The 12,091-nt window shown below is 41.8% G+C and overlaps 2 protein-coding genes across 2 annotated transcripts; both read left to right on the forward strand.

Annotated features, from left to right (window-relative positions):
- Positions 1–1,341: 1,341 nt before the first annotated feature.
- On the forward strand, positions 1,342–4,439 carry mcee (methylmalonyl CoA epimerase). Its single transcript, XM_084307483.1, has 3 exons — positions 1,342–1,378; positions 2,786–3,126; positions 4,037–4,439. Exons 1-3 carry the CDS (start codon positions 1,351–1,353, stop codon positions 4,187–4,189), a joined length of 522 nt encoding a protein of 173 aa, XP_084163609.1. The 5' UTR covers positions 1,342–1,350; the 3' UTR covers positions 4,190–4,439.
- A 3,546-nt stretch (positions 4,440–7,985) lies between these two features.
- On the forward strand, positions 7,986–11,580 carry LOC311222785 (methylmalonyl-CoA epimerase, mitochondrial-like; the record flags this gene model as incomplete). The annotated part of the gene is made up of 3 exons (XM_084307412.1): positions 7,986–8,022; positions 10,160–10,500; positions 11,428–11,580. Exons 1-3 carry the CDS (start codon positions 7,995–7,997, stop codon positions 11,578–11,580), a joined length of 522 nt encoding a protein of 173 aa, XP_084163538.1. The 5' UTR covers positions 7,986–7,994.
- Between the last annotated feature and the right edge of the window lie 511 nt (positions 11,581–12,091).

Genomic DNA, 12,091 nt, shown 5'->3' on the forward strand with positions numbered 1-12,091 from the left:
CCTGACCAGGGGTCCTCACAGGCAGTTGGCTGCCAGCCGTGAATGGAGTTACACTCATGCTGAACGATGCTTACCTTTGAATAAACATATAAACGCTATCTCCTCGTCCTGAAGATTATTCTATTTAATCGAATACGACAGGGGGGGGTTGGGTAGGGGGACACACACACTGTACACTGTACATTGGAATACTGACAAAGCCATACTTGGTCTTTACTGTACAACTGGGTTAGGACATTTGTAGGGGCCAGTTTCGAATTGCAGTCCGAGACCGCCGCCATCTTGGTATTTGGGGAAACAAACGGATTTCTACTGATCAAAATGTATGCGTTGAGCTCCGTTTTTATTACATATTTTATCACATTCTTGTTCATTTCATAACCTTTTCATATAATTTGTTTTGAAAATATTGAGGCCAACATGGCATTTCACTATTTCGAAAGCCTTTCTGGTGATTCTAAAAGTGCATGTTTCCCCCCCAAACCATAGATGGTTGTCAACTCTTTTTGTATCACAAACAGTACTGTATTTGCTAATCTGGTATGTCATAAATGTATAGATGTAGCAGTACTGTCTATATCTGTATGTCATGTATGTCATAATTGTCCTGATGAATTGAAAATGGGGGACCCTGATGTAAACAAGACGAAAGTCTTTCTCTGGTCTGCATCCCCTTAACAATTGTGTGTATTGAGCTGTACTGTATTGTACCCATTCTGCAATCTGTTAATACAGTTTTCAATCAATCAATCAATCAATCAATCAATCAATCAATCAATCAATCAGACATGCACTTAGACGCGTGAATACCAAACCAAGCCGCATTTCTCGGAGACGCTCTCTGATTGGCCGACGCCTGTTTCTACACTGGTTAAGCTTAGGCACTCTTCGAAGTTGGTTAAGGTTAGAGTTTGTCTTAGAGCATGGCGATAGAACGCCAGGTAGTTTGCAGGCTGTTTGACGTGGAAATGGGCAAAGACACAGCTCGTCACGGATGGGGCAAACGCGTCAGTGGCCAATCAGAGAGCGTCAGTCAGTGCCAATCAGAGAGCGTCTCCGAGAAATGCGGCTTGGTTTGGTATACAGACAGGAAGTTGACTTCGAGAATAAGGCAAGAACCAGGTAAAGAAAAGAAAACAATAAAGAAAAACCAATAAACCCAGAATAAACAAAACAAAATACCCAACCCTAACATCACCACCCTATACAAACATAATAAAAATAAAACCTAAACACAAACAAAACAAAATAAATTAAATAAAATTCAACCTGTGTGTCACTGGTTAATAGGCTCCCCCGAAACACTATATATATCGCAAGAGGTTCCGAGTTACAACAACATCATCCAATATGGCGTCCAGCGTGTTAAAGGTTGCAGGTGAGTGTGTGTCAATGATCTTCTTGTCATAATAACTACGTTTCTAAATGGACAATATTTGGTGTTATGGGCCATGAACTACAATGTATGGTCTGAGTGATTTCTCTCTGGTTGTTGTAACATGATGTCACTTAGCCGAAACTAACGTTTGTCTGCGAGAAAAGCATAGTTTATCTAACGTTACATTTCTCGTGTTCTTGCACTCTGCTTTTTTCTAACCTTTGAAGTGCAATGCTTGACGATAAGCGCCGGGTGTTTTTGTCCGTTTACACTTATTAACCCTCTTGCCACATGGCCAATATCATTAGTCTAGGTACAAACCAACGGGGTACAAACGGGAGTCTATTCCTTATGTGACGTTCTGGGAACACTTTAGAGTTTGCCCACATGATGGCGCACGACTCAATTCGGTAGAGATCCTTCTGTGCAAATGCAATGAGGCTTGGATGTAGCAAAATATTTAATATTTAATTTAAGCAAGTCATAATTGGAGAGAGTCTAGTAAGTTGACTCACCCTCAAAATTACAAATTGCAATTTGAGTCCAGAGTAGTTTTATACTTATCTATCTAGCACAATCTGGCGCAAAACGGAAGCATTTTATATAATTCTGTATGACAACTAATAAAGAAACTTGAGTAAAATGATGGGTGCTTCCTAAATGTGTGGTTGAACTTGGGTCAAATAATTGTAATTTCACCACAAATGTAGGAAGAAGAACCCATCCTATTTCTCAGGACTGTCGCTGCAAATTCAGCAGGGTTTGAAATGTATAGCATACATGGTCATAAACTACCACAAGGTATAGGAACATGTGAAACGGTTAGCTACTTGGCTTTGAATTGCTGCATTTGGGCAATTTCTTCAAAATGGTGACTGTGTCAAATGAGCCAGTGATGGGGGGGAGGAGAAGAGGATCTAAAAATATAAGTTCAAGTAGAAGCTCGCTAGCCATATTAAAACAGCTGGCTAATTCCATAGTCTTGCACTAAGAAATGCAGTGAATTGTTAAATGTAAACTTAATGAAAATGGGCTGTTCAGTTGTATTTGATAAAGGAATAGATAATCTTATGTCCAGAATGATCTTTACTTGGAAAAAGTCAGTTGAGCTCACATCCCATGTGTGGCTCAACTTAACCTTTGGCTAGGATCAACTTACTCCTTGCCTGGTAGGTAGAGGACTACCCCCCCCCCCTCCCTGCACTACCTCATATTTGCACTTGGCATTTTTGCATTTTGTAAATCTTTAGTTTTGTATAGTGTTTGGTCTTTATTCTTCATACTTTTCTGGTATGAAGCACAATCTCGGGGTAACTCTCGCACAGAACCAAGCATTTCACTATGTGACAAATGCTGACATCTTATAAAAACCTCATGTTATACATATCATCACATGTTTCTGTTCAGTTTCAGGTCTTTCCAGGTGTGCGCGTCACACACTGCTGAGAGCGCACTCCACCACCGCCACGGTCCACCAGGAAGTCCCCAGTTCGCTGTGGAAGCTAGGGAGGCTGAACCACATTGCGATCGCCGTGCCGGACATGGAGAAGGCCACGGCTCTCTACCGAGACGTCCTGGGGGCCACGGTCAGCGACAAGGTGCCCCTGCCGGAACACGGCGTCTACACTGTATTTGTGGAGCTGGGCAACACCAAGCTGGAGCTGCTTCATCCTCTGGGTGAGAAGAGCCCCATCGCTGGCTTCCTGCAGAAGAACAAATCTGGAGGGATGCACCATATCTGCATTGAGGTGAGTGACCCTGATCAAGTTTGATAGAATGTGTCCCCACATACATTATACTGTGTATTTCATTTCAACCTTTATTTAAAATCGTAAGCATCTGAGGTTTCCCACATTTACAGAAACGACGATTGTACAGTACATAATAAACAATATTCACAAATTTAAACACCGGAGTAAAAACGTTAAAAGTCATTTTAAAATATCAACTAAAACAGTTACAGGTAGTCACACAATGGTCTGAAATCATACATTTAAACATTCCAAGGGAAGGGAGAACCTCCATTTTAGCTTGAGTTGAAGGACATTCCATGAGTTGGAGGCATCAAAGGAAAAGACTGACTTCCCTAGCTCAGAACAAATCTGAGGAACCCTAAGAACCATCCATCCAGTCATTCGATCGAGTTGAATAGGTTCCAATCTAACAGTGAAGAGATATAAGCAGGTTGTTTACCAATAAGTGCTTTAAAAATGTATATGTAACGGATGGTACCGCGAGGCTGCAGTCATGATGGACTACAGATGTTGTGAAGTGACTGGGGCGAGTAGCGGTGCTGTGGCGTGGGAGACCAGGGTTCAAAACTCCCTTGGGGCATCGAAGTTTGCGGTGACGATATGACAAACGTTACATTACAGCTTCTATTCCAACCTTTTCTTAGTGATGTATCAAATTTCATTTAGCTGATGCTTTTGAAGCGACTTAAAAGTTCTGTACGACAAGTCGGCAGGAAGGGTACAACTCTTTCAGCCGAGTAACCCATGTTCATCAAAACGGTGTTTAAACGTGGGTGCTGCTGTGTTTGAGTGCATAGTAGTAGACCTATTGGTATAGTAGTTGGTAATGTAGACGAGGACGATGAATGGGTGGAAGAGTGGTTTATGTAAGTAAGATTTATTGACGTTTTTCCTGTGGTTGTAGGTTGACGACATCAACGCTGCGATCGCGGACCTGAAGGCGAGGAACATCAGAACCCTGTCGGCCAAACCCAGAATCGGTGCTCACGGAAAACTGGTCATGTTTCTTCACCCTAAAGACTGTGACGGCGTGCTTGTTGAGCTCGAGGAGGCTTGAGCTTCTCTCTACTTGACGGACCACATTAGGTGCTGTTGCTGGTTGGGGGGAAATGGGTCGCTTCGTGCAAACGCAAGCTTACTTCAAAGACGAGTGCTCGTCATGATGGGTCACAAAGGATGACTTTGTCATATGTTTCTGTGTTGCACATGGGCTCTGATGTTCAGAGGCATTCCTTGCACTAATTCCTCTACTCTCTTTGCCTTTTTCTGTCTGCTGTGAATAAATTGGGATTGTCATTTATTCTGTATGCATTTTCGTTTTCTTGTTCTGACCTGGATTTTCATAGTCAATAATAATGCCAGACACTTCATCTGGGTTTTGCAGTATGAAGCTTTGTTACACCCTGCTAGAAAGATGTACGGTACATATTATCTAGGGCTGTCCCCGACTAAGGATTTGGATGGTCGACTAGGATTTTGTCGACTATTGGTCGACAAAAAAAAAAAGTGTAAATTATTTTTATGATTATATTCGACCGATTAGTCGACTAACTGATTAAGGGTCAGCCCTAATATTATCATAAACGGAAACATGCACATCATAAACTGAAGGGTACACGTAAATGGGTTAGCAGTAGTTTCTGTATTTCCTGCCATGGTTTAATCGCTATACATTTTACAAAAGCTCTGCCTCAAGATATGCTGTAGAAGTGGCATTTTTCACTGTTATGCCTCGTCTCCACTAGCCAGGGTTCAGCCATGCTGTTGCCTGTCTGGCACACAGTGAGCATCTCTATTGTCTTTAGAACCTGACTGGACGGCCACCTTTCACAACCGGGCCAAAGTTAACCCGGTATCCTCATGGATTTAAGCTCGTGTACCACAGTTGGTGGTGTGAATTTTGAAAGGTTGCCTAGTAACTGGAGAGTTGGACCAGAAACTCATTGGAGACTCAAACCCAACTATACCATACCAAAACCCGGCCTTGGCTAGTAATGGAGATGAGGCATTAGTGTTAGATTTGAGACCATACGATTTTTAAGTAAAATTGGTACTGGTACAATGTTGTAAGACTGGCACTCTGATCATACAATGTTGGTGTAAGACTGTCTATCGAGCAGCCCCCGCTTTTACATCCCAGTGACATACATACATACACTGTACATTGGAATACTGACCAAGCCATACTTGGTCTTTACTGTACAACTGGGTTAGGACATTTGTAGGGGCCAGTTTCGAATTGCAGTCGGAGACCGCTGCCATCTTGGTATTGGGGGAAACTAACTGATTTCTACTGATCAAAATGTATGTGTTGAGCTCTGTTTTTATTACATATTTTATCACATTCTTGTTCATTTCATAACCTTTTCATATTTGTTTTGAAAATATTGAGGCCAACATGGTATTTCACTTTCGAAAGCCTTTCTGGTGATTCTAAAAGTGCATGTTTCCCCCCCAAACCATATGGTTGTCAATATTCCAATGTACAGTGTTTCCCCCCCAACCCCTCCTACCAAACCCAACCTCCAATGTACAGTTTTTACATCAAATGTGTATACTCTCTTTTCTGGACTCTTTTTGTATCACAAACAGTACTGTATTTGCAAATCTGGTATGTCATAAATGTATAGATGTAGCAGTACTGTCTATCTGTATGTCATGTCATATATGTCCTGATGAATTGAAAATGTGGGACCCTGATGTAAACAAGACGAAAGTCTTTCTCTGGTCTGCATCCCCTTAACAATTGTGTGTATTGAGCTGTACTGTATTGTAGCCATTCTGCAATCTGTTAATACAGTTCAATCAATCAATCAGACATGCACTTAGACGCGTGAATACCAAACCAAGCCGCATTTATCGGAGACGCTCTCTGATTGGCCGACGCCTGTTTCTACACTGGTTAAGCTTAGGCACTCTTCGAAGTTGGTTAAGGTTAGAGTTTGTCTTAGAGCAGGGGTGGGCAATTATTTTTCCCAGGGGGCCGAATGAGCAACTGAAAATATGTTGGAGGGCTGGGCCAAAATTCCAAACTCAATTATGCATAATATAAATTTTATTTCAATATAAAAAGCAGTAAATGGCATTGTTTTGACCCCTGGTAACAGTGTATGTTATTATTTTGCAATTAAAAGGTGAGGTTCGCTTTCAAAAAGATCATTTATTCAAATAGAATATATTTCCAAAATGATAAACAAAATGTGAAACATTAATAACAAAGGGCATTTTGAGTTTCATATACTATTGAAACAAGGATTTTCTTAGCTTTCTAAAGACATCACACCATCTTATAGCAAAAATAAACAAGACATGTCACTGAACTGTGTAAAGAAAAGTGTCCCAGTTTTGTAGCCTTTTTTACTTTACATGCCTATATTAAACATTTAATGTTTTCAGAATTGTGCAAAAAAAAGAAAAAAAATATCAAGTGTCCCATTTCACTTGTTATATTTCCACATTTTAGTGTTCTTCAGTTCTTTTTTTTTCATTCAGTGTGAGAAATCCAGTCTCTGTTGAGCTTTAACAAGTCCATCAAAGTCAGGTTGCATGTTTGAGGTGGAGATGCGAAGCACAGCTGCCAGATGTTCATCAGTGAGAGAGGATCTGTACCTGGACTTGGTAAACATCATGACTGAGAATGTCTGTTCACATATGTAGGTGGATCCAAAGAGAACCAACATCTTCTGAGCATGTCTCCTCATGTTTGGAAAGTTCTCCTCCTTGAGAGCAGAGTAGAACTCTAGCAGTGATGCTGACTTAAAGTGCTCTTTCAGTAGTGAATGAGACTGCAGGTCAATGAGTTCAAGCTGAACAACTATCAACACTGCAGGGAAAGGGAGAGGAAACCAGCTGCATTTCATCCTCAACCTTTTTGAAATCTTGAAAACGCCTTAAATTCATCATGCAGTGCTCCCAACATGGATGAGTACCTGTGCCGGTGATCAGCTGATGGTTTGACTTCTTTCAGGGTTTTCATGTGTTTGAGATTGTTGCTGCCTAGTTGCCTTGAAATTAATTGCAACTTTGTCATGAAGGCTTTCACATGGCTATGCATTTCATGAGCAAAAATGCCCTTGCCCTGCAGTTGTGTGTTCAGTAGGGATGGGTACCGTTCACATTTGAACCGATAGGGTACCGGTACCTGTGAATCGATACCGGTACCCAACGGTACCTTTTTTCTGTACTTTAGTCTCTAAAAATGTAATCTACCTACCTCAGTTGTGAAAAAAAAATCCAAACTTCAAATAACCACACTTTCGACCGTTTTCGGCTTGCCCCGACTGCTTTGTTGTTGAATCAAGTCAAATCCTAGGTAAGCGTATATTGTGCGTGTGAACGTTGACACGAAAAGAAAAAAAAAGTAAAAGAAAAAAAATTAAAATTATTTGTTTTAATTTAAAAAAATATATATATATATTATCATGTAAAATTTCGCGGGCCGGTCAGACGGGCCGTACAATGCCCAGGTCTGTCTTAGAGCATGGCGATAGAACGCCAGGTAGTTTGCAGGCTGTTTGACGTGGAAATGGGCAAAGACACAGCTCGTCACGGATTGGGCAAACGCGTCAGTGGCCAATCAGAGAGCGTCAGTCAGTGCCAATCAGAGAGCGTCTCCGAGAAATGCGGCTTGGTTTGGTATACAGACAGGAAGTTGACTTCGAGAATAAGGCAAGAACCAGGTAAAGAAAAGAAAACAATAAAGAAAAACCAATAAACCCAGAATAAACAAAACAAAATACCCAAGCCTAACATCACCACCCTATACAAACGTAATAAAAATAAAACGTGTCACTGGTTAATAGGCTCCCCCGAAACACTATATATATCGCAAGAGGTTCCGAGTTACAACAACATCATCCAATATGGCGTCCAGCGTGTTAAAGGTTGCAGGTGAGTGTGTGTCAATGATCTTCTTGTCATAACTACGTTTCTAAATGGACAATATTTGGTGTTATGGGCCATGAACTACAATGTATGGTCTGAGTGATTTCTCTCTGGTTGTTGTAACATGATGAACAAGTTACAGGTTGAAAAAACCCTCAGCTCTGAACTAGGCAAAATCTGCATATGGCTCGCCGACAACAAACTATCATTACACATGGGCAAAACAGAGTCCATTCTCTTCGGTTCAAATAACAAACTCCGCAAGACCGACGGCTTCTTAGTTACAGTGGGTGACAATATTGTCACAAGGAAAGATGAAATTACCTACCTGGGTTCCATCCTAGAGGCTAATCTTTCCTGTGACAAAATGGCATCCAATGTAATAAAAAAAGTCAATCAACAAACTCGATTCTTGTACCGGATCTCCTCTCTGGTAAACAAGAATACCCTGAAGACTCTGGCAGGAGCACTCATTCAAGCGTACTACGACAATGCTTGCACCTCATGGTACCAAAGCACCTCAAAGGCACTAAAAACCAAATTACAAACATCTCAAAACAAACTAGTCAGACTACTGCTTGACCTGACTCCTAGAACCCACCTCACCCCTGCACACTTTGCCAACCTAGGATGGCTTAGAGTAGACGACAGAGTACAGCAACTTGCAATGGGCCTGGTCTACAAGATGCACTACACGACCAAGGTACCCATGTACATGTCAAAATACTTCCCAAAGGTCAGTGAATACCACGATCACAACACCAGAGGGAGCTCCACAAATCATGTAAAACCCAGATTCGGCTCAAACAAGGGACTAAACACGTTTCGCAATTATGCCACATCAATGTGGAACGCCCTACCCAAAGCTGTAAAGGAATGTGAATCACTACCCACCTTCAAAAACACTCTCAAAGAACACCTACGGGAGGCTGCAATTCAAAACTGGCCCCTACAAATGTCCTAACCCAGTTGTACAATAAAGACCAAGCATGGCTTTGTCAGTAGTCCAATGTACAGCCCCACCCCACCTACCCAACCTCCTCCAATGTGCAGTTTCTATGTCAAATGTATATACACTTTTTCTGGATTTTTTTTTTTAGTATCACAAACTGTACTGTATTTGAAAATCTGGTATGTCATAAATGTATAGATGTAGCAGTACTGTCTATCTGTATGTCGTGTGTGTCATATGATTAATTGAAAATGGGGGACCCTGATGGAAACAAGACTAAAGTCTCTCAGGTCTGCATCCTCTTAACAATTGTATGTATTGAGCTGTACTGTACTGTACCCATTCTGCATCTGTTAATAAACTTTTCAATCAATCAATGTCACTTAGCCGAAACTAATGTTTGTCTGCGAGAAGAGCATAGTTTATCTAACGTTACATTTCTCGTGTTCTTGCACTCTGCTTTTTTCTAACTTTCAAGTGCAATGTTTGATAAGCGCCGGGTGTTTTTGTCCGTTTACACTTATTAACCCTCTTGCCACATGGCCAATATCATGATTAGCCTAGGTACAAACCAACGGGGTACAAACGGGAGGCTATTCCTTATGTGATGTTCTGTGAACACTTTAGAGTTTGCCCACATGATGGCGCACGACTCAATTCGGTAGAGATCCATCTGTGCAAATGCAATGAGGCTTGGATTTAGCAAAATATTTTATTTAAGCAAGTTGACTCACCCTCACCCTTTGGGGGGGGGGGGGGGGGGGGGGGGGAGAAGAGGATCTAAAAATACAAGTTCAAGTAGAATCGCTAGCCATATTAAAACGGCTGGCTAATTCCATAGTCTTACACTAAGAAATGCAGTTAATCTTTTACTTGGAAAAAGTCAGTTGAGCTCACATGTGTGGCTCAACTTAACCTTTGGCTAGGATCAACTTACTCCTTGCCTGGTAGGTAGAGGACTACTCCTCCCCCCTCCCTGCACTACCTCATATTTGCACTTGGCATTTTTGCATTTAGTAAATCTTTAGTTTTGTATAGTGTTTGGTCTTTATTCTTCATACTTTTCTGGTATGAAGCACAATCTCGGGGGAACTCTCGCACAGAACCAAGCATTTCACTATGTGACAAATGCTGACATCTTATAAAAACCTCATGTTATACATATCTCATCGCGTTCATGTTTCTGTTCAGTTTCAGGTCTTTCCAGGTGTGCGCGTCACACACTGCTGAGAGCGCACTCCACCACCGCCACGGTCCACCAGGAAGTCCCCAGTTCGCTGTGGAAGCTAGGGAGGCTGAACCACATTGCGATCGCCGTGCCGGACATGGAGAAGGCCACGGCTCTCTACCGAGACGTCCTGGGGGCCACGGTCAGCGACAAGGTGCCCCTGCCGGAACACGGCGTCTACACTGTATTTGTGGAGCTGGGGAACACCAAGCTGGAGCTGCTTCATCCTCTGGGTGAGAAGAGCCCCATCGCTGGCTTCCTGCAGAAGAACAAATCTGGAGGGATGCACCATATCTGCATTGAGGTGAGTGACCTGATCAAGTTTGATAGAATGTGTCCCCACATACAGTATACTGTGTATTTCATTTCAATCTTTATTTAAAATCGTAAGCATCTGAGGTTTCCCTCATTTACAGAAACGACTATTGTACAGTACATAATGAAAACAATATTCACAAATTTAAACACCAGAGAATTTAAAACGTTTAAAAATAATTTTAAAATATCAACTAAAACAGTTACAGGTAGTCACACAATGGTCTGAAATCATACATTTAAACATTCCAAGGGAAGGGAGAACCTCCAATTTTAGCGTGAGTTGAAGGACATTCCATGAGTTGGAGGCATCAAAGGAAAAGGCTGACTTCCCTAGCTCAGAACAAATCTGAGGAACCCTAAGAACCATCCAGTCATTCGATCGAGTTGAATAGGTTCCAATCTAACAGTGAAGAGATATAAACGGGTTGTTTACCAATAAGTGCTTTAAAAATGTATATGTAACGGATGGTACCGCGAGGCCCAGTCACGATGGACTACAGATGTTGTGAAGTGACTGTGGTGAGTAGCGGTGCTATGGCGTGGGAGACCAGGGTTCAAAACTCCCTTGGGGCATCGAAGTTTGAGGTGACGATATGACAACCGTTGCATAATATATATTACAGCTTCTATTCCAACCTTTTCTTAGTGATGTATCAAATTACATTTAGTCATTTAGCTGATGCTTTTGAAGCGACTTAAAAGTTCTGTACGACAAGTCAGCAGGAAGGGTACAACTCTTTCAGCCGAGTAACCCATGTTCATCAAAACGTTGTTTAAACGTGGGTGCTGCAGTGTTGAGTGCATAGTAGTAGACATATTGGTATAGTAGTTGGTAATGTAGACGAGGAAGATGACTGGGTGGAAGAGTGGTTTATGCAAGTAAGATTTATTGAAGTTTTTCCTGTGGTTGTAGGTTGACGACATCAACGCTGCGATCGCGGACCTGAAGGCGAGGAACATCAGAACCCTGTCGGCCAAACCCAGAATCGGTGCTCACGGAAAACTGGTCATGTTTCTTCACCCTAAAGACTGTGACGGCGTGCTTGTTGAGCTCGAGGAGGCTTGAGCTTCTCTCTACCTGACGGACCACATTAGGTGCTGTTTGTTACTGCTTGGGGGAAATGGGGTCGCTTTGTGCAAACCCAAGCTTACTTCAAAGACGAGTACTTGTCATGATGGTCACAAAGGATGACTTTGTCATATAGTTCTGTGTTGCACATGGGCTCTGATGTTCAGAGACATTCCTTGCACTAATTCCTCTACTCTCTTTGCCTTTTTCTGTCTGCTGTGAATAAATTGGGATTGTCATTTATTCTGTATGCATTTTCGTTTTCTTGTTCTGACCTGGATTTTCATAAAGTCAATAATAATGCCAGACACTTCATCTGGGTTTTGCAGTATGAAGCTTTGTTACACCCTGCTAGAAAGATGTACGGTACATATTATCTAGGGCTGTCCCCGACTAAGGATTTGGATGGTCGACTAGGATTGGCCAAAATATGCCGTTAGTCGACTATTGGTCGACAAAAAAAAAGTGTAATTATTTTCATTATATTCGACTAAGAGGTTGGCCAGTC

This window comes from Notolepis coatsorum (genome assembly GCF_963971535.1).
Source record: "Notolepis coatsorum genome assembly, chromosome: 2".
NCBI classification, from domain to species: Eukaryota; Metazoa; Chordata; class Actinopteri; order Aulopiformes; family Paralepididae; genus Notolepis; species Notolepis coatsorum.